Below are 25,584 nucleotides of genomic sequence, written 5' to 3'. Positions count from 1 at the left end.
ACAAGTGAGGACACATTGGCCGCCGCGGCGCTCGGCGAGGCGCGCACGGCCCCAGGCTGCTGCGCCCAGCGGAGGCAGCGCCCGCCCGCCCGCCTGCCGCGCTCGGGCCCCGGCCCCCGCCGGCGCTCCCGGTGCCCCGCGGTCACTCAGCCCGGCTCCGAGGTTGCAGTCCCCGGCCCAGGTCACTCCCCCAGGCGCACGCGGCGGCGGCGGCGGCGGCGGCCCGGGCTCACCATGGTGGCAGCGCGCGCCCAGTGCCCGCGCGTCGCCGGCCGCCGGAGCCGCAGCGCCGGCTGAGCGCTGTCCACCGAAGCCCCCCGCTCCTGCCCGTCCCTCGCCCGGCCCGCGCGTCCCCTCCGGCCGCCGCGGTCTATGGCGCAGCCCCCCTCCCTGGATCATGCACAGAAACTTTCGCAAGTGGATTTTCTACGTGTTTCTCTGCTTTGGCGTTCTCTACGTGAAGCTCGGGTGAGTAGCCCTGTGGGCAGGGGCGGGCGCCCAGGATGGGAGCAGCCTGTAGGAGCCGCCTCCAGGGGCTCCCCGTGGGGACCGGAGGTGGGGCATGGGCAGCTCTCGGGGATCCCGAGCTGGCCTGTGTGTTGAACCCGCGGCCCGGCCCGGCGGAGACGCCGCTGAGCCCCTTGAGCGGCGGGTACTCGCGAGGGGCGCCCAGCCCAGGGCTGGGGCAGGAAGAGCCGGATGCGCGGGCGGCCAGGCTCGCGGGTAGCGGCGAGCGTGCCCGGCGCGTACTTTCACCTGTTTGGGCTCCAGGCCCCGGGGGTGGGACGCGCCTTCCCTCCCCCGGGCTGCGCTGGGCGCGGAGCCCGGGCCGAGCGCTCGCCGCCCGGAGGGCGCGCCGGAGAGGGGGCGGGGGGCTTCGGGCGGCCGACGGCCCCGGGCGGGCGGTCGGGCGGGGGGCGCACCCCCCAGCAGCGAGCACGCAGGCCTGGGCACCCGCCACGGCACTTCGTCTCTATCCATCACCCGGACGTGTTGAAATTACCTTGACAACTCGTCGGGCTGGCTCGGAACGGGCCGCGCGGGCGGCCGGGCCGCCTCGGGCTGGGTCCGGGCCCCGCCCGCCCCGGGCCCTCGGCCGGGCCCCCTCTTGCCGCGCTCCCTCTCGCGCGGCCCGGCGGGCGGGCGGGCGGGCGCCCGGCGGGCCGCGCTCGCTGCAGTAGCTGCTCCGAGTCGTATTTCCACATTCCTGAAGCCAGCCGAGTCCTTACCTGTTGAGCTGCGATCTCCTTTAGACAGAATTTGTCTCGGCCTCGCTCGAAGTCGGGGGCGGGGTGGGGGGCGCGCAGGATGACCGTGACGGGGGTGCGGTGCACCTCCATCGCCCGGACGCGCGCTGCGAGCCTACTATGCGCCGCCAACGGTGGGAAGGCAGGCCGGTCTCGGCGGCGGGCAAAGCCAGTGAACAGCCCCGAGGGAGGGCCGGCCGAGCCGCGGCCTCCCAGGCGGAGAGGTAGAAGCAGACCTGAGAGTCGTTTCATCCATCGCCCCTCGGTCCATCACCTCCTCTGCCATTTTACAGATGGAGAAACTGAGGCCCAGGGGCCGGTAGGGACTGAGGCCAGTGGCCACAGAGGCAGCCTGGAAGCGCCCTGTCCCAGCCTCAGCTCTGCAGGCCTGGGCGGGCGTGTCTGCGGCTGCTGGTGGCTCTGTTTATTGTGGGTCTGTGTGCAGGCTGTGTCCCTGGGTGTTTGTTTACGGGTGGTGAGCGCGCAGTGCACTGAGTGTGCTGGGGGTGGAGGCGGGGAGGACGCACTGTTTTCCCGACTCTCCCGGTCAGTAGCCCCTGGGATTACTCTTCCTGTGCCCCGGAAAGTAATAGGCAACCCCCCGTGGGTCCTGCCTTCTGCTGCTTGGTCCTCAGCACCCAGGCCTTGTGGCCTTCTGGTGACCCTGCAGGTGGGTGCCTTCGCTCTCCTTGTTGTAAGGACTGGGAGACGATGGAGCAAGGGAGGCCAAGCCACTGTCCACAGGGTAAGAGGCAGAGCTGGGACAGGCACCCCAGACCACGTCCCTAACACCCACTCCTCAGCAGGGGTCATCTGAAAGCACCCCTCCCCCAGCAGCAGGAAGAGCTCTATGAACCCACCGCCACCTCCCCAGCCCGGGACGGTGGAAGGAGCTGAAGGGGGTGCCCAGCCTGGGCTCCCGGAGCTGGGGCCAGGGTCCCCCCACCCCCAGTCCTTCCTGAGCCCCCCTCTCCCCTCTGTCAATGGGACTGAAGCTCTGGCCGCCCTGGGTAGGATGGCAGCTTTTGTCCGTGCAGAGAACCCATGGAGTGAGACCAGTCTGTGCACCCAGGCACCTGTGCCAACCTCCCTGGGAGTGCGTGAGACAGCCAGGCAGTGGCCCAGTTCTATCCTCCGCCCGCACCAAGGAGCCCTGGAGGGGGAACTCCTTGGCGTGCCCCTTAAAACATACACTCGCCCAGTCCTGGGAGGGGCAAGAAGACCCAGTCCCCATATACCCCTGTGGAAGCACATCCAGGAAGCCAGAGATTCACCCTGAGGTCTGCCGGGGGAGGGGGCTCAGCCCTGGCCCCCATGGCATCGATGGTGCCCGCATTGGAGCAGGAGGGGGCTGCACGAGCTGGGGAAGGGGGCAGCTGGGCCAGATGTGGCCTGAGGGGCTTGCGGACCTGAAGCCTGGTGCCCAAGGAAAGGTCTGGGGCTCCACCCCCGTCACTCCTCGCTGGGTGGCTTTGGGTGAGCTCTTTCACCTGCCAGCTCACCTTCCCTCATCTGAAACTTGGGGTAACACTTGAACCTCTTGCCCTGGGCGCTGGGAAGGTCAGTCCTGGGGGGGCCTTCACTCTGGGGGTGGAGGAGGTCCCAGTCAAGTCAACCCTTTCTTGTTGTTAGTGACATCACAGCAGGCACCTGGGGACTCCTCCAGGCCCATGAATCTCAGGAGTGGGGGTTTTAGGGTCACACAAGTTCACACGCACACACATGCCCCACAGCCCCGATGCCAGTGCAGCCGTGCAGCCCTGGGGAGCCCCTGGGCCGGCAGGAGGGCAGAGCTCAGCCCTTGGAATCCTTTTGCTGATCGCGGCCCCTTGAGTAGACATGCCTTGGATTGGGGGCAATTTCAAAACAAATGGCTCTGAAACTGAGAGACCTGTAGGATGCCGCCCTGGAGGAAGCCAAGCCAGGACTGGGAGGAGCCACCTGGAGCCTGGGCATCCTCTGCTCCCTGGAACTGGGGTCGTGAAGTCCCAGGAGCGACCTTGTTCCCTGCCTTCCCCCTGCTCTTGGGGTTCAGGAGAGGCAGAAGGGCCCAGAGAGATGAAGGTTGAGGAGGTGGCCCCCTCCTCCTGGGTGTTGGGGGCAAGTCTCCATGCCAGCTCTAGAAGCCAGGAAACCTACTCCCTCTGGAACCACTGGCCCCACTGCACAGGCCAGTCTTTTCTTGTCATCGTCCCTCCTGCTTAAGGGATCTACACTGCATTGAGAGACATTCATATGCAGCCCCGGCTTGGCAGACAATAGGAGATGGGACTCAAAACCATCTTTTTGTTTGAGGCTTTAGAAAAACCACTGGAAGTTCAGGAAAGTGTTTTCTCGTGGGTTTGCTCCACCCCATACCTGTCCCAACCAACCCCTCAAAGGAGAGCACAAGAGTGAGGTAGAGGAAGCCAGGGTTGGGGGCTTCTGAGCACTTGTTTGGGGGGGGGGTTCCACTGTCAGGCTTTCCAAAGAGGTTCGGAGGCCGAGCCTGCCGAGATACCGGTGCGCGAGTGCACAGGTGAGCCCGACCACGCTGGGCCCGGTTGGCCATGGCAGTGAGCGCCTGCGACCCACAGCCAGTCTCCGCAGACCCAGGGGCACACGGAGGCAGAGGCGCAGCGAGCACAGCGCATTTGGGCGCACACACCTGCACCCTCGCAGACGCGCCCACGCCGCCGCAGGCACGCACAGGCACATGCAGGCACGTGCATGCCCCCAGAGCCTCGCACAGCACCCCAGAGGAGCGCGCGCCCCCGTGCGGTTATCCCGCCGTGCCCGCCCCCAGGTTCCCCCTCCAGAGCGGCCCAGAGCGGTGGGGCTCGCCGAAGTTGGTGGGGGAGTTGTCCGAGCCAGGGCGGTTTGGGCAAGCCCTGGAGGCGGCTCCTGCCGCACGCTTCGGTCAGCCTCCCCTTTAAAAAAACCCGCCCGCGGAGGAGGCGGATGTAGGGGTGGCCCGTCCAATGGCAGCTGGGCGCCTCAGGAGACTTGAAGACGTGAGGCTGAGCGAGCGACAGAGCTGGTTCCGACCGATCGACGGACGGAGGGCCAGACGGCGGCCGAGGCGCACCCGCCGCCCGCGGCCCGCGCCCCCACCGGGCCCTCCAGCCTCAGCGCGCGCCGCAGCCCCAGCCCCGGCGAGATGCGAGGCCCTGGAGGCGGGGCACGGGCGACCGCTGCGCCGGGGCCCGCGCGCTCGTGTCCCTAGCGCCCCGTCCCGCCGCCCTGCCTTGGGGAGGGCCGCGGAGACCCCGGCCCCAGCCGGCCCCCGCGCTCTGCCCGCGGGGCCTGCGCGGCCCCGCCGGGAGCGCCGGCCCACCATGCTCCTGCTGTCGCCTCGCAGCGCGCTCCTCTCCGTGTACTGCCCGCAGCTCTTTCTCATCCTGTCCAGCGGCAGCTACCTGTGAGTGCCGCGGGCCGCAAGCGGGGCGGGCGGGCGGGCCCCTCTCCTGGGCTTCTGGCGGCGGAGCTGGGCTCGCGGGGAACGCCGCGGTGAGGTCCCGGGGCGGGGCGCCGGGTGCCCGGCACGCGCGGGAGCCGGAATACTTTGGGTCTCCTCGCCGGGCTCAGCCGCCAAGGTTGAGGAACTGGTGGGGGGGGGGGCGGCTGAGACAGTGAGAGGTTTTGAACTTTGAGGTCAGAGAAAGGGCGGCCCGCTGGAGGCCTGACGGCGCCGGTAGACCTGGCTGCGCGCACGGAGCGCGAGGGCCGGAGGGCGCGCGGGCAGCGCGAGGATCCCCGGCGAGTCCCAGTCAAAGCCCTGGACCAGCAAGGTCCCCCTCGTATATAAACCCACGCGGCCCTCACGGCAGTGCCACCGTCGAGAGAGCCGAACGCACCCGCCCGCTGCCCCGCGTGCACACTGGCGCACACGTGCACAGCGCGTCCCACCAGACAGCACCCAAGCTGTCCCCCGAGTTTGCCGAGGTTTCGCTCGGCTTCCCGCCTTGCCGAGCGGCCGGACCCTCACCGGGGGCGAGGCGGGGCGCGCAATGCTCGCGCGCGGCCGGCCGAGGTGAGCCCGGGTGTCCCGGGCAAGGCAGCGCGAGGCGCGTGGGCCCGCCTGCGCGTCGGGCCGAGCAGCGCCCGCCGGGCTCGGGGAAGCTCCGGGCAGGGCCCGACCGGGCCCAGGGAACGGAGGGGCGCGTCGGCGCAGCGGTGGCTTCGCCGGATTGCCTAATGGGACGCATATGCCCTGGCCTCCGATTTAAAAAAGACGTTTGATTTATGGAACCGCCGTTTGGGGGAACTGAAGCTGGATGCTACTGATTAAACCTCAGGGCGAGTGCTGCCTCCCCTCCCCCTCCTTCTCCTTTACACGCGGGCCACGTCCGGGGTCGCCTAACGCGGCCGGAGGAGGCAGCCACTGCCTTCCCGCTCCGTGCGCCACCCCCGCCCCCCGCGCGGCCGCAGTCCTAATAAATCGCCGCGCCCCCACCCTCTTTTAATAGAGACGCAGCCAATTTCTCCTCCAGCTCCTAGGAAATTACTATCCTACCAGTTTTCCTTCTATAAATAGTCGCGCATCTTGAAACAAAAGTTCGCAACCGCAGCCAGATGCTGCGAGGCCCGCGGTTTCCCGGGCTGTGGGACATAATTACAAGGTCCCGGCGCAGAGAGCGCTCCAGGCCCGGCGGGCAGCCCCGGCTGGCTGTGGAGGCATCGCCTGGAGCGGGGAGGGGGGCAGGCCGCCCCGGGCAGGGCGCAGAGCCGGGTGGGGACCGCCTGATCGTCGGGGACTCAGGCGAGCAAAGTGCCAGGCTAGAGAATCCTGCTTCTGGCATCCCTCCGGGGATAGGGGTGAACTCGGGGAGGTCTTGAAATCTCAGGCCCTGGTTCTCAGAGCTGGGAGGTGGAGACGGCTCCTGCTCCCCAGAACCCCCGGCACTTCCGTCTTAAGCCTTGCTGGAGAATCAGCAGCTACTCTGCTTAACAGATCACTTTCGGGGCCAGCTGGCTGAGGTCTGGCATTGATGGGGCAGTGGTGTCCAGGGATGGGAAACCAGGAGTCCTCCCAGGGTGGTTTGGAGCAAGAGACTGGGAGGAGGGGGGGTGATCCCCGGTCTAAGGAGCTGATGAGAGTGGGGTGCCCGGGTGGCAGCTGAGGGGCTCAGGGGCAGGTGGTGGCCAGTGTACCTCCATGGACCTGGAGTTTTCCACTGGTGTTGGCACCCCTGATCCAGGCCTGCAGTGACGACCATCTGTGCCCACAGAGGCTCGCTCCACACACTTCAGAGTGTGCGCTGCCAGCTTTGTTGGCAGAAATTCTCCTCCAGCGACAGCTTTCCGGAACGTTCCTGGGCCAGTGCTGGGGTCTGGGGTGGGTGGTGGTGGGGAGGGCAGTCAGACAGACTCTGCCCCCTGCCCTGCCTTCAGCACCCCCGCCCCAGTGGGGTGCTGGTCTTCAGCAACCGGGAGGTGGGGGGATGCTGAAGCAGAAACCAGCCCCAGCGTTCCCGGGAGTGAGCATGGGAAGCCCCCGCATCTCTGAGGTTTCCTCACCTGCTGGTGGGCACAGGGCTGACGTGGGTTAGGGTTAGGAGTGTGAGATGCCATGGGGTGGGAGCAGGGCCTCAGTAATGCAAATGAAGGTGAGTGTGTGAGAAGACCCTGTGGGGTGTTTACGCCGCCCTGGCCTGAATGCAGGTGAGGCTGCAGGTGAGGCGCCATGGTGCAAAGTGCTTCCATCAGCGTTGAGGGTCAGCGGTAAGGTTAGTGCAGTGGGATCCGTGGATGCCAGGGGCAGGAGGGGCCCTGGGCGGAGGCGTCTTTCTGCTCCAGAGGACTTTCCAGAAGCCATCCATGGCTGGGATCACAAACACTGGCGGACAATTGATCCTGCCCCTTTCATCTGGGCTGCTCTCCCAGCTCCCCGTCCCGGGCTGTGGTCCGCGCACAGCGAATCCCAGATGCATGCCTGGGCCGCTGCCACTGATCTGGTCGGACGGGTGTGCTGGCCTGGAAGAGCCCTGAGCCCCTGCCGGACTCTGAGCTCGGCCCGGCCAGCCGTCCAGGCAGCTGCCGCTCTCCTGTGTCATCAGAACAGGCGCTCTCAGGGCTCGTGGGGGTCCGCAGGGCCGCTGGGAGGGCAGGTGGGAGACCCCAGGCCGAGGGGAGGGCCTTCAGTGCCCGGCCGGCTGGTAGGGGGGCCCGGCCGAGGCCTCGTGCCAGAACGAGGCCAGCCCGCCGTCCCAGGCAGGTCCCTTCCGGCCTCGGCCTCCTGCTCCCAGATGTGGGGGCTGGCTGCAGTGATCTCCCCCAGACCTTCCGGTAGGAGTTTCTCATGGTGACCGCCCGCTCTGGGGAGCCGGGTGAGTCATGGTGACGGGGCAGTTACTCACCGACCACCTGGCTGCGAGGGGTGAGGGGCGCTCACCGCTGCCTTGCCAAGCTGGCCTCTTCCCGGCTCTGCCGCTGTGGCTTTACTGGTGGTGCCAACCGCAGACCCAGAGGCCCTGTGGGCATGACCCTGGAGGGTGGGGGTTGCTGAATCAGGCCCACTCCCAGGGCATCACCACCCCAGGCAGGGGCAGAAGGGGGCCACGGGTGCAGGAGGAGCAGCTCGCAGCCTGGGAGACTGTGTCTGTCCCTCCAGGTGTGGGAGGAATGCTGCTGGGTGGCCTCGAGCCCGTCCACCGGCCTCTCTGTGCCTCAGTCTGCTTGTCACTGTCGGTCGGTCGCTTCGCAGGCTCAGGCCAGGCCCACACGCCGCTGGAATTCAAAAGTACCTGTGACTCTGGAGAGGGGTGTGCACCTAGGCGATGGGAGCCGGGGATCCCGACGAAATCTCAGCCCCCAAGGGACCCCAGCTCAAGGTACACAAATAGAGCTGCTCTGATCGCAGAGAACTTTGAGACACCGTTGACGCGTGCGTGAGGCTCCGCGGCCACTAAAGGGGAAGGGTGCATTTGGACATGGCTCCTTCGACCCCCTGTGTGTGGAGTGGAGGGGCGGCAGGGGGAGGTGGGTCCCCACATGCTTCCTCCTGGGGCCACATCAGGCCCTGCAGCGGTGTACTGAGGCCCACAGGAGAAGGGCCCATTTTCTGACTAGGTGTCCCTGTTGGTCCTTATGAGACCAAGGGGCCTGATGGTGACCCAGATACCGGGCTCACAGCTCTATTATTGCCTGGGTGCATCCTATAACCTCAGCTATGTCCTCTGTACAGTGAGGGGCAGGGGAACATTAACCCAGAGGGGTGTGAGAATTCATCAAGCAAATGCAGGAATGTGCTCAGCTAGGTATCTGGTATATAGTAAGTGCTCCGAAGATGGGGTCATTTGCAGTTATTAGGAGCAGGGAGGCTGGCCACCCATGACAGAGGGGAGCCCTGTGGCTGTAGTTGTTCAGGGGAGAGTCATGAACTCTCTAGGGTATCTCGGAGGGGCCTCCCAGAGGAGGTGACATGTAGACAGGGTTTTGAGGGATGGATAGGAGTTGCCTGGACTAAACAGGAGCATGAGAGAGACTCCCAGAAGAAGGAACAATATTCACTGTCAAACACATTCACCCTGGGTTTCTCTCCAGGGAGCCTCACGGCATCCTCCTGAGGTGGGAAGACACAAATGCTAGGGTCCAGCAGAGAGACCCTTTGTTGAGGTCACCCAGGCCCCAGGATGACATCCCTGCCAGCTCTGGTCCAATAGGGAGAGGAGCCTGGCGGCTCTGGGGCCCCAGGGTGAGCCGCTGCTGGAGGTGCTCTGGAGCGGGGGCTGGGGTGGGGGATAGAGGTCTTGACTGCCAAGACACAAGCGCCCTGTCAGCTCAGGATCGGGGTACCCAGAACAGGCTATTCCATGCGGCCTGCGGGCAGCCCCTAACCTCACAGGGCCCTGCTCCCCTGGGGGCAGATAGCGGGGCTTCAGCTGGCTCTTGAGGCCTCCACGTTGGGTCCGGCTCAGACAGGGCTCTGCTCCCCCCCCACCCTCCAGCAAGGGGACGGTAGCCCGGCGCCCTCCCCTGTCAGATGACACCCGGGCCCAGGGCTCCCTCAGCCTGATGAAAGGGTCATTGTGTGGCGCGGGCCGCCCGCTGGCCAAGGACAAAACCACCATTTGTCCTCCTTCCCTGGCTTGGGGTGGGGGCCTCCCCCCAGGCTGACCGGCAGGAGAGGGGGGTGGGCACAGGTGCGCGCGCTCTTCCCTTTCCCCATCTTCCCCGTCTCCCCCACTTGCCCAGGCCCCCCCCGCCAGTCCTTCCTCCCACCCAGGGCATCCACACCTTCTGGGCCAGCCCCGCGGTTGGCAGGGAGGCAGTGAGCTCTCTGGCCCTGGAGGCATACAAGCAGATGCAGGAGTGAGGCTCAAGGATGACGGGGAAAAGGCCTTGCCTGGAAGGAAGCAAGCACTCCTGGTCCTCTGTGCGAGGCAGCCACGTGGCGTGGCCGACCTGCTCCGTGGATGGGCTGCTGAGGCCCCAGGCAGGCCATCTCACAGCCTCAGCAGTGGAGCACCGAGTGAGGCTTGGCACGGTGCCCACTGAAGCCTCGCCCAGCCTTGGGCTGGGGCAGGTGGCCTCTGAGGCCCCTGGGACGCCAGAAGGGCTCGGTCTGAGGCTGTGAACGGAAGACACTAAACTCTGCAGCCCCCAGTAGCCACCGCAGCCACAGACCCCAAAGCCTGACAGCTGCCCAGAGCAGGCCCCGGGGGGACTTGCCCCTGCCCAGCAAACAGCTCCCCGGCATCAACAGAAAAAGCCCAAGTCAGCAGTCCTAGTGGTCCCAGCCCAGTGACACCTGTGGGCTTTCATCCATTCCTGGAACCCCTTACCAAGGCTAGCCCTGCTCCCGACACTTCCCCACATGCCTCCTGAGCCAGAGGCATTCCTTGTGCTGGAAAGACCCAGTGCCATGCCCACTGGAGCCATGAAGGGTCCAATCCCTGGCGGGAGTCCGAGTGGGGGCTGGGTTCACCCTCCCATGGCACCTGGCAGTGATGCCAAGGCTGCCAAGGGATCCAGAGCCGGGACTTAGGCCCTCGGTGACTGCTAAGTCACCTCAGTCGTGTCCGACTCTGTGTGACCCCATAGACGGCAGCCCACCAGGCTCCCCCATCCCTGGGATTCTCCAGGCAAGAACACTGGAGTGGGTTGCCATTTCCTTCTCCAATGCATGAAAGTGAAAAGGGAAAGTGAAGTCGCTCAGTCATGTCCGACTCTTAGCGACCCCATGGACTGCAGCCCACCAGGCTCCTCCGTCCGTGGGATTTTCCAGGCAGAGTACTGGAGTGCACTGCCACTGCCTCTCCAGGCCCTCAGTGAACCAAGCTGCAAAACGGATGAAGAATGCTTTTGAATGGGAATTCCTTCACTACCTGCTCCGTGGGCCCCTGACTGGGGACCAGGGCTTCGCACCCCGCTTCTGCGGGGCCAGGGCTCCTTGGAAAGGCTTACTCTCACATCTGGGGTCTGCTCTGAATCTGTTCCCTCCTGGCCTGCCAGAAACGGGAGCTAGGAAAGGCGCCCCACTTGGGAGAAACGTGACGGTCAGAGAATGGAGTAACTCTCTAGGTCATGCTCAGCGGGGCTCAGCCCAGACCGAAGCTGAATCTGCTTGACTCTTGGGCTTCCCTGGTGGCCCAGCTGGTACAGAACCTGCCTGCCAGTGCAGTGATGCAAGAGACCCTGGTTCAACCCCTGTGTTGGGAAGATCCCCTGGAGAAGGAAATGACCAAGGACAAAGGAGCCTGCCGGGCCGCAGCCCATGGAATTACAAAGAGCCAGACAGGACTGAGTGTACACGTACGCTCTGCCTGCCTCTCAAGCCGTCCTGCTGATGTAGGCGTCCTGCCTGCCACAAACTCCCCTGCCTTCTAATTCGCTGCCTGTGACCTCACATGGGTGGAGAAACCAACTAACCCAGCTGGTTAGCACTGTCCGCCGACCAGGAGTCCTGAGGCTCCGAGCGAGAGCTGCCTCCGCATTCAGATTTGGGGCCAGCGGGGCCGCTTTCCCAGTGGGTGCAGGGAGCCAAGAAGGCCTCAGTTTCCTGCCCTGGGTCTCTCCCTGCCTTGGGCCCCAACCTTTCTCCTCTGAGACCACCTTGAGCAGAGAGGAGGTGGCCCTAGCTCGCCAGCTTGTGACCTCTGTTGGGTCAGCAGGTGTATGGTGCCCTGTGCCATGGACTTGAGGCGGCCTTGTAGGCAACTCTGCCCCTTCCTGGACTTCAGTTTCTCCCTCCAGGTAATGGGCCTAGATGCTCAGGGACCACCCCTCCCCCTCCAGCCCTCCCGCCATCAGCTGGCACACTCCCAGCATTCCGAGCTCACTCTGCAGGCCTAGATGCTCAGGGACCACCCCGCCCCCTCCGGCCCTCCCGCCATCAACTGGCACACTCCAGCATTCCGAGCTCACTCTGCACACCAATAGTGCCACTCAGCCCCTGTGCCAGGGGAGCAAGACTGGCCGTGTGGTTGTTGTTCAGTCGCTCAGTCGTGTCCGACCCTTTGCGACCCCATGGACTGTACCACACCAGGTTTCCCCGTCCTTCACCATCGCCTGGAGTTTGCTCAAACTCATGTCCACTGAGTCGATGATGCCATCCAACCATCTCATCCTCTGTCGTCCCCTTCTCCTCCTGCCTTCGGTCTTCCCCAGCATCAGGGTCTTTTCAAATGAGTCAGTTCTTCGCATCAGGTGGCCAAAATATTAGAGCTTCAGCTTCAGCATCAGTCCTTCCGATGAATATTCAGTATTGATTTCCTTTAGGGTGGACTGGTTGGATATCCTTGCAGTCCAAGGGACTCTCAAGAGTCTTCTCCAACACCACAGTTAAAAAGCATCAATTCTTAAGTGCTCAGCCTTCTTTATGGTCCAACTCACATCCATACATGACTCCTGGAAAACCAAAGCTTTGACTATACTGGTCATGTGCTTGGCTGTAATTGGGACGCCCCCTTCCTTCTCCATCACTGAGCCAAGCCCTGTGGTACCCACAGCAGGAGCCCTAATCCATCAACAGTGAAGGTAGACCAGAAGGTGACCTCTGACCTGGGTCCTAGAGAATGTGCTGGAGAGAATGGTGTCTGTGGCAGTGAGATGACTGGGAGAGGGGAGTGGGGGCCTGGGGGTGGGGGGACGGGGAGGAGGTGGCCCGGGTTAGAGTGGGGTAGGGCAGTGAGGGGCGAGGGCTGTGTGGAGGCAGGGTGGGGGGCCCCAGGCCTGGGGAGCTGCAGGGCAGGGGTGAACTGCTTCCTTCCGAGCTAAGGGAAGACCCTGGGTGCAGAGTGGCTGGTGGGGGAGGGGAGGAGGCTGGTCCTGCCAGCCTCAAAGGGAGAGGTGCCCCGGGAGGGCGGACCGGCAGGGCTGCTGGGAGGCCGAGTGTGGGAGGGGAGCCCTGTCAGCACCCAGGCTCCAAGAGGCCAGGCTTGTGGTTGTGGGATTGACCACTGATCCCCCAGTGCCCAGCACAGCGCTCGGTTCTCAGCTGGTTCCCAGTAAACCCAGGTCGGATGGTCCATTGGCGGCTTGCGTGCCTGGGGCCCAGCAAGGCCCACGGACTGGTCAGGGCCCCCTGCCCAGCGTGGGCAGAGGCATCCTGGCCCTGGGTGTGTTGGCACAGGTAGGCCCAGGGGGTTGCCGGGGGGCTGGATGACGACCAGGCTCCCCAGCCTCCCATCTTCCCAGAGTGACTGGCAGGAGAGCCGGGAGTTTCCAGGCTACTGACACCCCCCTCCGGAAGCAGCCAGATCCTACCCCTTGCTGCGCCCATCCTCCCGGGCCTGTCCTGCATCCTCTGTCCCCGTCTGCCCCAGGTCAGCCCTGCGGCAGGCAAAGTGCAGGCCCCTGGCCCCGCCCTGGCAGGGTCCTCGCCTCTCATGGTCCCACTGCCCCCGGAGGGTGGAGCTCGGGGTCCTGCCTGCCCAGGTTCCCACGGTGACCCTCCTGAGCCTCGGGTCCATGGACTGGGCTGCAATGGTGGTGGCCTGGGGGCTGCCCCAGGTCATGTGCCCAGGGGTTGGCCAGGCCAGGAGCCCAGGGCTGGTGGTGAAGCTGGTGTTGCGGCGCGCCGGACAGGGGGTCAGCAGTCTTGGGTCTGGCCACTCCCCCTGTTCCCAGAGGTTCAGAGCACACAGGAACTCTGGGTTCACCTCCCAGGGCCCAGGGGACCCCGGGGACAGTGGCCTGGAGATGCCAGCTCAGGTCTGTGTGGTCAGGCAGGGCTGCATTCCCGGCTGCAGCTCCCGGAGGGGCCTGTGTAAGGGACCGGACCCTCCCTGCCCCCTCCCCTGCTCCTTGATTTCCTTTCGTGTGGCTCCAGGAGCAGGCAGGGGCTGAGGGCTGATGACTCCAGAGGCTGGGGGAGTCCCCCTGGGCATCTAGCTTCTGCCCCAGGAGTGGGCATAGGAGGGGAGGCTCTGGCTGACCCCCCCGGGGCCACCCCATGCTGGTTGCTCAGCCTGGAGACTTCTGGAGACTTCTGGCAGGGGGTGGGGGGCGCGGAGGATGGCAGGAGCCGAAGGATGCTGAAGAGACAGATGGGGCCTGGGGCCGAGCCGGAAGTGGGGAGAAAGGCTGCAGAGCCTGCTCTTGGCTCCGAGACCAAATCCCCACCAGGTGGCTGGGGGGGCTGGGGTCAAGGTCCTGCCCCTTCCTTTAACCCAGGGCGGGCTGCAGGAGACAGGGCCGGTGCTCAGGACCCAGGCCACCTGGGTCAAGCCCTGGGGAGCCCTGAGCTTGGGGAGGTGTCCTGAGGGGGCTGGCCCCAGGAAGTTGTTCAGGTCAGTTGTTCAGGTCATTACAGCCAGGCTGCTGGGGTTGGAGGGGGTGGTGGAGGTCCTGCTCCTGGGAGGTCCTTGGCTGGGGAGGCCCCGGTGGCCCAGGACTCCTTGGAGGGAGCAGTCCAGAACAGAGGGCTGCTTTAAAGAGACGGGGGTAGCAAGGGCGCTGTGCAGGTGTGACTGGCCCAGAGGGGTTGCTCAGCTTCGAGGAGAGCAGAGGGCAGACCGTGGAGTGAGGGACAGCCTGGGTGGGCGGGGGTTGCTGAGTCTCACTCTCACTCAGAGATGCCAGGCAGGCCCCCGCCCTCACCTGCTCCTGGAGGAGGGACCCTCCAGGACGCCAGCCTGAGGCTTGTTGCTGGGGTGGGGACTGGACCTTGCTGTCTGCCCAGAGGGGAGGGCTCATTGCCCACTGTCCAACAGGAGCTCGCCCCCCAGACCTGCTGCTCAGACCGTGTCCAGGGTGGTCAGGAAGGCCGCAGCGCTGGCCAAGCCACTAGGCGCCCAGACTCCCAGCCTGGCCAGGGGCCTACGGGGCCTGCCAGCTTCCTCCCACCTGTTCCGCCCACCTGTCCGTCCATCTGTCTGTCCTGAGGTTTCAGACTGCATCCTGGTCATCCAGGCCTGCAGGTGCCCCCGCGTCCAGCAGATCTGGGGCATCGGGGCCGAGGCTGAGCCCCGGGCTGGGGGCCTCATGCCTGCTTGGGCCTCAGCTTGCCGTGGGGCCTCAGGTGCCCGAGCACCTCTGGGTGTCAACATCCCCACCTGCACCTCGGGACCTCAGGGAGTGAGGAGAAAAGTCAGGGCTCAGGCCTAGGGAAGGTCTGGGCACAGCAGAGGGTGCAGGAAGTGTGGCTGTGGCCTGGCCAGACAGGAACTGCTGAATCACAGCCCCTAAAGGCCTCCTCAGGAGGCTGGCATCGATGAGCCCATGCTGGGCAGAGGAAGGGAGAACGGAGGAGAGACCCAGGTGGGCTTCTTGGAGGAGAGGGCATCAAGCTGGGCCTTGAATCTTGCCTGACCCCTGGAGGAGACAGGGTGGCCCGGGAGGGGGAATTTCTGGCACAATATGGCCAGAACCCAAGAGTGTCATGAAGGGCCTACACGCCCAGCAGAGGTCTGGACGTTTCTGAGGTCGGAGGTCAATGTCCTGAGTGACCGGGTAAGGTTTGGACTTCACAGATTTGGCTGAAGTGGGGGCTGGATGGATCCTCCAGCTCCCTGGGCCAGGGAGGGTCTGGGAGAGCGAGGGCTGTGCATGTCTGCCTCTGGTGGCTGCAGCCCCTGCCCAAGACCCCCTGCCCACTGGCTGCTCTCTCTCAGGCCGCCCGGTTTCTCTCCAGGGTGGGGTCCCCGGATGCCAAGCCAGGAATGCCAGTTATGCGGGGAGGGCGGGGGGGCGGCTGCCCGCCAGGGGCGCGAGGGAGCGGGCGGACGCCGCGCTCTCTTCCCCAGGAACACCGCGGGCAGCGAGCTGAGCGGGGCAGTGGCCTGGAAAGACTGCAGCCGGCGGACCTGGGCGCAGGGAGTCAGCCAGCCCACAGGAGACCCCTCCCGCGAGCAGGGGCCGTTCCCCACAGGGCACGGATGGGTAAACTGAGGCTCCCAGGGGCCAGCGAGAGTCAGGGCCTGAGCAGAACTCAAACACAGGATCCCGACCCGGAGAAGGCTCTAGGATCCAGCTGCAGGTACCCAGATGGTTGCCCAGCCCCACTGCGCGAATGGGACCCTGAGGCCTGGGTGGGGGGCGGGCAGCCAGGACCCCCCGTGGGGTGTCCTCTCGGAATCGCAGTCTCCCCCTCTGGAAAGGGGGCTGGCAGGCCCCACCCTGAAGAGACCTGCTGCAGATGATGTAGGGCACGGGGGAGGGGGCTACTCGGGAAGGGTGGTCTTTCTGTCCTGTGGCCCCTCCTCCCTTCTGGTGCAGGCCCTTTGACTGGGCAGGTGAGGGGATGCCTCAGAGGGCCTGGCAGACTTCAGTAAAGCCAGCCCTCTGCACATCCCGCCCCCCAGTTGTCCCAGGGGATTAAAGCACTTCCTGACCCGGTAGAGGAAGAAGCCGTTTGCCAGCAGAGGGCTGACTGTGCCTTACTTTCAGATGAGAAAACTGAGTCTCAGAAGAGTAGCCTTGGAGTGGCCTTCCCAAGGTCTGGGGACGTCTCTAGACCACATGCCTCTCTGCAAGCTGGCCTAGAACCCCAGCCGGGGAAGGAGATGAGCAGATTCAAGGCAGATTCAAGAGTGGGGACAGGTGGCCCGTGTGCCCCTGGGCCTTTGCACTGGCTGCACCAGCCTCCTAGTCTGCTATTCCATTCTATCCTGATCCATCCGACCGAGGAAGGCTGCGGGGGACCCTGCTGGTGCTGAGCTCTGGGGCTGTGATGGTGGCCCAGGGGGTCTACAGAGTGGCCCCTGACCCAGAAGGCATTCTTGTCCGCGTTTGACAAGCAGGAGCACCGAGGCCACCATGTGTCCCTTACCCCGACTCTGCCCCTCGGGGCCCTGCTGGGCTCCAGAACTGAGAACCTCTTCCGGCTCATCTGTGGCTGGGAAGTTCTGGGCCAACCCTGGCCACCTGAGGGAGAGGCTGGCGGGGACGCAGCCGTGGGTGGGCGTGGGGGCCAGGTACCTCCCTCCTAGGTATTTGCCCAGTTACTTCCTGGACAGGTGGACCCAGGCTCGCCTCCCTGGCTGATCGCAGATAATTTAGAACATTCTTCAAATATTTTGCCGGAGGATGCCCGAGAAGGAAGAGTTACAAAGCGCCCCGGGCCAGGAGCGTGGGCTGGAGGAGCTCTGGGCCGCTGGGGCCCCCCCGGGGCCAGGCCAGGGGTGGGGGCCTGGAGGGAGGCGGGATCTGGTTCAGCTCAGCCAGCCTGTCCCTGCCTCCCAGGAGCTGGGGGCTGGGCCGGGGTGGGGAGGCGGGTCATGTCCAAGGTCTGGCCGGGTGCAGGGCAATGTTGGGGACCCCCCCCATCTGGCAATGGTGGACAGACCCTGCCCCACATCCTCAGGAAAAGCCGGAGGGGTCAAGCTTAGAGTCTGGCTCTCTTGGGGGGCGGGGGGTGGGGTGGGAAGGCCTCAGGGTCTCTGAGGTGGCGAGGTCAGAAGGTCTGGGAGAAGGACTGGAGGGTGAAGGTGCAGAGGCAGAACACAGAGCGAGTGAAGAGGGATAAGGGGTGGTCCAGCCTCGTGACTGACAGCGCCCAGGGCCAATGAGGAACAGCCCAGCTCTGGGCTCAGGCCTTGAAGCCACGCCCAGCTGATGCTGGGGCGGGGCAGAGGGGCAGGCCAGGGGTGGGGTGGGCATCCCCAGAGGGAAGAGGGGGCCGGCTGGCGGGCGGCCTGCGGGGAAACCCTTTCTTCACTGCTTGCCTCCCCAAGATGGGTACATGCTTCCTCCCCAGGGGGACGGCAGGGTCACAGGTCCCCCGGTGACCCCTGCCCCTGGCTCCGGTGGCTCTGGGCGGGGTCTGGGGTGTGGAGGCCCAGCTGGGCTCAGTCATGAGGTCTGGGTTCCAGAAAGTCCTTGGCTCCCAGCCCCCCATGGAGTGCTGCCCCAGTCCTGGACTCGGGAGCGTTCCCAGGATCCTCTGGTGGGTTCAGGGCCGGCCTAACCCCCAGCCCTGGGGTGGGGAGGTGGGCTGCATCGGGGCCGGGACTGTCCCGTGAGGGGGAGCCGGGGGTCCCCGCCGCAGCGGGTGTTTGCCCTCTGCAGGGGCATCTCTATCCCAGGCTGAGGTTTGCAGAGTCGGGGAATTAGCAGGCGAAGCAGCGTGCCGAGGTGGAGGCGCCAGGCCCCAGCGGCCGCATCCGTGGCCGTCACCTTAAGGCCCCGTGGACAGATCAGATGGCTCCAGGCTTCCTCTGGGCCTGAGAGGCCGTTCCGTCACGTGGGCCGGGCTGGCCGTGACACCGTCTCTGTCTGGCTTTTTCAGCAGGAAGACAGGGATGCCAGTAGATCAGGGCCCAGGGGAGGGCACTTTGGGGTGACCCCCCCCCATAAGCACAGTACCCTGCCCACCTCTGGGCGCTCGCAGTGCTAGACCTCATATGGAAGCGGACATTCACTCAACAGTATGTAAAGTGGCAAGGTTCTTGTTGTTCAGTCGCTAAGTCAATCGTGTCTGACTCTGCGACCCCATGGACGGCAGCACGCCAGGCTTCCTTGCCCTTCACTGTCACAAGCTGCTTTCTATGGACCTGGAAGAGTCGAAGAGAAGATGGGGTGCGCCTGGGGCCCCCGCCCTGCCGAGGGTATGTCAGCGGCAGCGTCCTGCTCTCTGTGCGGGGGTGGGGTCCCTGTCCCTGGGAGGCCCCGGTGGATGTGTGCGAGCTGTCCCCATGCGTCCTGCTCACTTGCAAGTCCATCTGGCATCCACTGAGGGGACCACTGAGGCTGGCTGGGGCCTGGCGGGTGGGGCAGAGCACACTGTGGGGAGTGAGTCAGCAGAGGGGGCGGCGCGGCATGGGGAGGGCCCAGGACTCGGGTGCTGCTCCCAGCCTGGCGCGAGTTTGGGGGCCTCCTTTAGCAGCCCCCTGGGGAGGCCCCCTAATGCAGCCCCTGGGGACCGATGGGGAAGGATGGCTCTCCAGGTGGACAGGTGACCCTCCAGCTGTCTTTGAGGGTCAAGGACGAAGCGATGAGGTACTGACCACCTGGGACCAGGCTTCTTCCCTCCGTTCCTCCCTCCCTCCCTGAGCTCCTGGGCAGGTGGTTGGACCTTCTGGACCTTTCAGTACTTATTCTGAGTAATAACAACAACAACCATTACTGTTATTGTTGTAACATTCGCCTCCCCACTACTCAGGGGACTCTGAGCCGAGTCCAGCACACAGCAGGCGCTCTTGCCACCTTGAGTCCAACAGCATGAAGGATTTAGGCTAGACTACTAGCCGCCGGGGCGAGTTTGGAGGGTGTTAACTCCTGAATGCAGCAGGGGTGTACTACACTGGGATGGGGAAGGACAGGGTGGTTCGAGTCCCGAGCTTTGGGGAGACTCTGACTCCCCCGTGTTGACCCCTCTTGGGTCCTCAGCACCCCTGAGGTTGTTTTGCAAGGATGTGGGAAGAGCCCCGAGGCTGGGCCATGGCAGGAGAGGGGCTTGGCCGCAACAGGGCTCTTACTGGGGCAGTGCTGGGAGGAGGCTGCCCGTCAGGGCCCGGCCCAGTTCCTCTGGGCAGAGGACAGCTAGCAGGTGGGCAGCTCTGCCTCCGGTCCCAGTGCTGGCCAGGCGCAGGCGCAGGCAGCAGGCTCTGCCTAGTGCAGCCCCCCCACAAAGGGCTCCCTCCACCCCCACGGCCCTCAGGGTCTCCTGTGCCCACCTTCCTTACTGCCCCGGGAGCTGCTGGGGGAACCTGCCTCCCTACTCAGGGTTCCCAGAGGACCAGGACCCAGTGGGCACAGGCTGGCCACATCAGTGGACAGAGTCGAGGCAGAGGGTGGTAGGTAGGCAGGCAGGCAGGCAGGGACCGGCCCTAAGCAGAGCCAGGCTGGGGGGTGCCCTTTAATCCGGGGGGCCTCTGAGCCTAGATTTGAGCCGTGTTGTGGCCCAGCCCAGCTTGGCCTGCAGAGGGGGCCAGTTCACAGCTGCCCCCATGAGCCTGTGCTGTAGGAGGGGTGGGCGTCCTTCAAGCACACAGGAATCATCTTTAAGGTTCATGTTTTTAAAAAATACTTCATTTATTTATTCAGCCGTGTTGTGGTTTTAGTTGTGCCATGTGGGATCTTTTGTTGTGAAACAGACTCTTTAGCTGTGGCCCGAGCGCTTAGTTGCTCCACAGCATGTAGGGTCTTAGTTCCCTGACCGGAGATCGAACCTGTGCCCTCTGCATTGCAAGGCAGATTCTTAACTACTGGACCGCCAGGGATGTCCTCTAATATTTACATCTTATTTCTTAAGGGTGCTTTTTTATTTTAGTTTTTGTAAGAAAACTTGGAGTTTTCTTTCTTGCCTTGTTCTGCCAGCCCAGTGAAGTCTTGCACAGTAAGACCCCTACATACGAAGGAGTTTCGTTCTGAGAGTGCGTTTGTAAGTCCACAAAGTTGGCCCAGGTACCCAGCTAACGCAATCGGCTATATAGTACTGTACCGTAATAGGTTTATGATAGTTTTCACATAAACCATATGTACGTAAAAAACAAACACAAAAATAAAGACAGACAGTTTTAATCTCACAGTACAGAGGAGCCTGGTGGGCTACAGTCTGTGGGGTCGCCAAGGGTCGGACATGACTGAGCAACTAACGCTTTCACAGTACCTTGAAAAGTACGGTAGAATGGTACAACAGTTGGTATCCAGGGGCTGGCAGGCACGTTTACATCTTTGAAAGGTCCCAGTTTGAAGGTTTGTATGTAGGGGACTTGCTATACTGCAACACTTTACTTTTTTATCGAGGTTTACCTTACATAAAACACAGAAATCGCAAATGGACGATGTGATGCATGTCTACATACACAGGCACCCATGTAACCACTGCCCAGCTCGGGACAGAGAACATTCTAGTCCCCAGGAGGCTCCCCTGTGTGCCCCTTCCCCCAGTCAGCACCTCCCACCCAAGGGTAACTCTCTCCTGACTTCTGGCTTGAGGCTGAGTCTTACCTGGCCCGGGGCTTCTCCTGTGTGGTAGCATTTGTGTTGTCCCGCCTTTCACACAGCGCGGCGTCTGAGAGAGTCACCTGTGTAAGTGGTCTCATCCCGCGGGATGAACATACTGTAATTTGCCTGTCATTCTCCTGGTGATAGTGGGTGGCTGTTCTCAGTTTGAGCTGGAGACCTGCATGCATGTCCTTTGGCAGACGTAAGTGCTCGGTTTTCTTGGGTGTATAGACCCCAGAGTGGAATTGCTGGGCCAGAGGGGAGAGCTGGTCCCGGAATGAGCCCCTTGGTGGATGGGTGCTGTGGCTGATGTGGCACCCACTGGCTTCAGAACTGATGGTTTAAGCTTTGGTCCTCCGAGAGACACAGCTGGTCTCTCCCTGATCCCCACAAGGGGGCTGGATCCTGGGGGCTCAGTGAAGAGGGTCAGTGATGAGCTGCAGTCTCAGGCTGTGAGGGTTGGTTACTAATGGCTAACAGTGATGACCGCTCCCCACAGGCCAGCTACAAAGCGCCATGTTCTTTGACTCATGCACCCCTCCAGGCAGTTCTGTGATGTACCAATGCAATTATTACTCCCACTTTACAGATGTGGAAACTGAGGCCCAACGAGGTTAAGAAACTTGCCTGAAATCTCAGAGCCAGGAAAAGGCAGAGCCAGGGTTCCAGCCAAGCTGGCCAGCACCGGCACTCACGTTCCTAACCCCTCCCCACAGCATGGCCAGGTGGGCAGCCTGGCTAAGGGCACTGCAAAACCTTCGCCCCCTGGCCATTTCTCTGCTCGTCAGTCGCCTGGCAGCACGCCTTCCCCTCATCCCCACTGGAGCCCCTCATCCTACAGGCGGCCCCACCCGCTTGGACCGCTCCGGCAGGTAAAGATCTTCTGATAGTTCAGGGCAGCCGCCTCCTGTCCCAATGCTGGTCTCAGCACCCTCTGGTCAGAGACCAGATAGCCCTGTCCACAGCCCGCGATGAAGAGCAGAGGGCTTCCTGTCTGCAGGGCCTGAACCTTCCTCCTCCAAACTACCCTCCTCCGTGGGATTGGCCCCAGCTTGGGTGAGGAAAGTTCTGGATTTTCAGCGTTGCCCATTCCCTCTGGCATTTGCCTGTGTCCCGAGGCCCCCAGAGAGTGGAGAGGATGAGCCCGGAGCAAAATTTTCCATGGAAAAAGTCAGCGACTGAAACACGAGCACCCCGCCCAGCTTCTCCGTGCTAGGGGCCCCACAGAGCTGCCCTGCCTGCCTCTTCCAGGGCACCTGGGCGGGCAGCTGAGGGCGGGCAGCCTCCCGGAGGGTGAGAGCCACCCCGCCCCCGGTGGGGCATCTCATTGCTGAGAGTCCCCTTAGCCTGTCCCGCACCCCCAAACTGCCAGTTACCCCAGCATGCTGCCTGCGTCCGCCCTCCTGTCTCCTGCAGGGCACCAGTTATTTAGCGATCATGTATCTCTACCCTTTTCCCATTAGGATGGCTTGGTCTCCTAACTCGCTGGTCTCCCACATCTGCAGACCCCCTTCCAGGGGGAAGGAGCAGTCCTGGGGTGTGGTGGGGCCAGGCCTGCTCAAGGAGGTCAGTGGCGGGAGGGGGATGGACAGGGGGCGCTAGGACTGGTCGTCAGACCTCGAATGCCAGCCACAGAAGCTGCCCAGAAACCTAGATGAACTAACAAGTGACCTGGAGGATTCATTCCATTTATATGTCTGTTTATTTACATATGGTCACACCATGTGCCGTGCGAGATCTTGGTTCCCTGACTGGGAATTGAACCCCGAGGCCCCCTGCAGTGGAAGGGCGGAGTCTTAACCACTGGACCACCAGGGAAGTCCCCCTGGAGGATTGTAAACGCGGGAAGGACGGAAGCTGTGTTGTGAGAATGAACAGTGGGCTCAGTCTCCCACCCCAGGCCATCTTCTGTATTATGCTCCTGCTGTGTGCTGGGCTTTGCGCACTGGCTTCCTCAGTGATTTAAGTGGAAAAGAAGCTGCCTGCAGTGCAGGAAACTCAGGTTCAGTCCCTGGGTGGGGAAAATCCCCTGGAGCAGGAAATGGCAACCCACTCCAGTATTCTTGCCTGGAAAATTCCATGGACAGAGGAGCCTGGTGGGCTACCGTACATGGGAGTGCAAAGACTCGGACACGACTGGGTGACTGAGCACGCACGAGTGCTGTGCTCTGAGCCACACTGCACTGAGTTCTGGAAGCGGAGGCTTGGCGGTGAGGCCTTGGGCAGGTCCCCCAGCCTCTCTGAGCTCCAGTCTGCACACCTGTCACATGAGGGTGACAAGGCTCATCCCGCCAAGAGAGGGTTGAGACTCTGCAGAGGCCTGTGTGGTCCAAGGTGGGTGCATCTTTGGGAGGAAAAAGTCCCCGCGTTCTAAAGGACACAGTTCTGAAATCATTTCTGAATTATCAACGGTATCTGATTACTTACGCTTCTGGGGTGCAACGCAGCTCTTCTCGGAAGCCCTTGTTGTTGTGGTTCAATTGCTTAGTAGTGTCCGACTCTTTGCGACCCCATGGACTGTAGCCCGTCAGGCTCCTCTGTCCATGGGATTCTCCAGGCAGGAATACTGGACTGGGTTGCCACTTTCTCCTCAGGGGATCTTGCTGACCCAGGGATCGAACCCGGGTCTCCTGCATTGGCAGGCAGGTTCTTCATCACTGAGACACCTGGGAAGCCCTTGTCTCACCTCTAAGGAACACGCTGGCATCTGGGGGATGGCTGAGGCCCCCCCGTCCCCGTCCGCCAGCACCACCCACCCCCGGGGGAGGCACACAAGTGGCCTCAGGCAGGGAGTCAGCCGAGCGAGGCCCCTCTCGGCTCGTTCCACACATCTCACCCACAGCCGGGGTGTGCAAGTCTCGTGTACAGGTAGCATTTTTAAAAATTGCGTCTAACCTAAAATTTCCACTTCCACGGTTAAAGTATACAGTGTTGTGCAGCCATCACCTCTGTCAAGTCCGTAGCTTCTCCGTCAGCCCAGGTGGAAATCCCACAGCTGTGAAGCAGGGACTCCCCGCTGCCCCTCCACCGGCTGTTTCCGTCTCGTGGGTTTGCCTTTGCTCGAAGTTTCTTATCAAAGGGATCCTACAGCACGTGACCCTTTGTGTCAAGCTCCCTTCACCGAGCACAGTGTTTTGGAGGTTCACCCATGGAGCATGTATTTGTGCCCCATTCCTTTTTATGGCCAAATAATATTCCATTGTCTGGAGAGACCACATCCTGTTTGTCCGTTCATCCGCTGGTGGACCTTTCTGCTGCTTCCTCCTTTCGGCTATTATGACTGGGGCTGCTGTGAACATTTGTGCACAGGTTTTTGTTTGAACACCTGGCTTCATTCTTTCGGATACACTCCTAGGAGTGGAATTGCTGCGTCCTGTGGTCATTCTATATTTAGCTTTTTGAGGACCACCCCAAGTGCAAGTGCTGCCCCATTTTGCATTCCCACCAGTGACACAGAGGGTCCCAGTTTCCCCACGTCCTTGGCCATGCCTGCTCTTTTCTGTTGTTTTGATGTCAGCCGTCCTGGTGGGCGGGAGGTGTCTCTTCACTGTGATTCTGGTTTGCATCTCCCTAGTGATGAGCGATGTTTAGAATCTTTCCACGGGCTCAGAGGCCATTTGTCTTTCTTCGGAGAAATGGCTGAGTCCTTCGTCCCTTTTCAAATCGTGCTGTCTTCTTGTTACTGAGTTGCAGGCGCTCTTTTAGACATAATCCTTGAGTATTTTTATTATGATGATTGTATGATTTTTGGCTGCACTGGGTCTTCGTTGCTGTGTGCGGGCTTTCTCTAGTTACAGCAAGCAGAGGCTACTCTAGTTGCGGTGTGTGGGCTTCTCATTTCGGTCACTTCTCTTGTTGTGGCTCACAGGCTTAGCTGCCCCGTGGCATGTGGGATATCCCCGGACAAGGGATCGAACCGGTGTCCCCTGCATTGGCAGGCAGATTCTCAACCACTGGGCCACCAGGGAAGTCCCAATCCCTGAGTATTTCCTCATTCATCCATTCATTCACCCACTGCACACTCGTGGTCGGCTACACGGGGGCAGCCCCGAGGCCCCAAGGTCAGCTCACATCTGCATTGCCCTGGACACGTTTACAGTCTTGTGGTGGGGGGAGGCCAGGTGTGGAAATAATGACTGTGAGACTGGGGCGGGGGGGTCTGTGTCCACAAGACCAGTGTCCCCTTACTTGTCCTTGGTAACGGGCCCACGTGATGCTGAAGAACCAACTCATTGGAAAAGACCCTGATGCTGGGAAAGATTAAAGGCGGGAGGAGAAGGGGACGACAGAGGATGAGATGGTCAGATGGCATCACCGACACGATGGACATGAGTCTGAGCAAGCTCCGGGAGTTGGTGATGGACAGAGAGGCCTGGCGTGCTGTAGTCCATCGGGTCGCAAAGAGTCGGACATGACTGAGCGACTGAACTGAACTGAACTGAACGGGCCGAGGGGTTTGAGCCCAGGTGGGCTTGCCCTGGGGCCTTGGAGAGAAGCAGAATTTGCAGGACAGAAAAAAAAAGGGAGGGAGACCAGCGTCCCAGGCAGAGGGACCAGCAGGAGCAGAGGTGGCAGGGTCATTAGGGGGTGGGTCCTAGGAGGCCTCCGGCTCTGGGCAAGGAGCCTGGGGAGCTGTGGGCTCTGAGGGGCATGACTGGGGGGTGGGGGGTGAGGGATGGTCAGAGGGGGCACTGAGATGGCCGGCCCGGAGGAGGGGACCGGAGCTGCACAGCCTCTTTCTGCCCCCAGGTCCATCCTGTTAGACCCCGTTTGTCTGAAGTCCTGCCCCCTGGCATGGGGGTTCTCACCCTTGGCAGCCCGGAACCTGCTGGAAGAATCCGAGGATGGGGAATGTGCTTTCCGCATCCAGGCTCCGACCCGAGGCCTGGAGGCTGGTGCCCGGCAGAGTTCCCATCCATCTCGTTTCCCCGGCTCGGTTTTCTGAGCGTCTACGGTTACTTTGGGCTGAATTCCCCAGATTCCAGCCCGATCCCAGCCCCGCCTGCCCAGATGCTCTTCCTCCACG

General features: G+C 62.8%; 1 protein-coding gene across 2 annotated transcripts in view; it reads left to right on the top strand.

Annotated features, from left to right (window-relative positions):
• The first annotated feature begins 397 nt into the window (after positions 1 to 397).
• The window catches only part of WNT7B (Wnt family member 7B), a 50,524-nt gene continuing 25,337 nt past the window's right edge, over positions 398 to 25,584 (top strand). Inside the window, exon 1 of one of the 2 annotated variants that reach the window (XM_081594948.1) lies at positions 398 to 468. In XM_081594948.1, the coding sequence (XP_081451074.1) occupies positions 398 to 468 (71 nt within the window). Of the gene's footprint in view, positions 469 to 4,564; positions 4,648 to 25,584 lie in introns of those variants that run through there. The other variant, XM_081594947.1, reaches the window with a different exon arrangement.

Source organism: Giraffa tippelskirchi, chromosome 4 (genome assembly GCF_054371585.1).
Source record: "Giraffa tippelskirchi isolate mGirTip1 chromosome 4, T2T-mGirTip1v1.2.pri, whole genome shotgun sequence".
In the NCBI taxonomy this organism is placed as follows: domain Eukaryota; kingdom Metazoa; phylum Chordata; class Mammalia; order Artiodactyla; family Giraffidae; genus Giraffa; species Giraffa tippelskirchi.
Note: the sequence above shows the minus strand (reverse complement) of the source record. Positions and strands in the feature narration are given on the sequence as shown.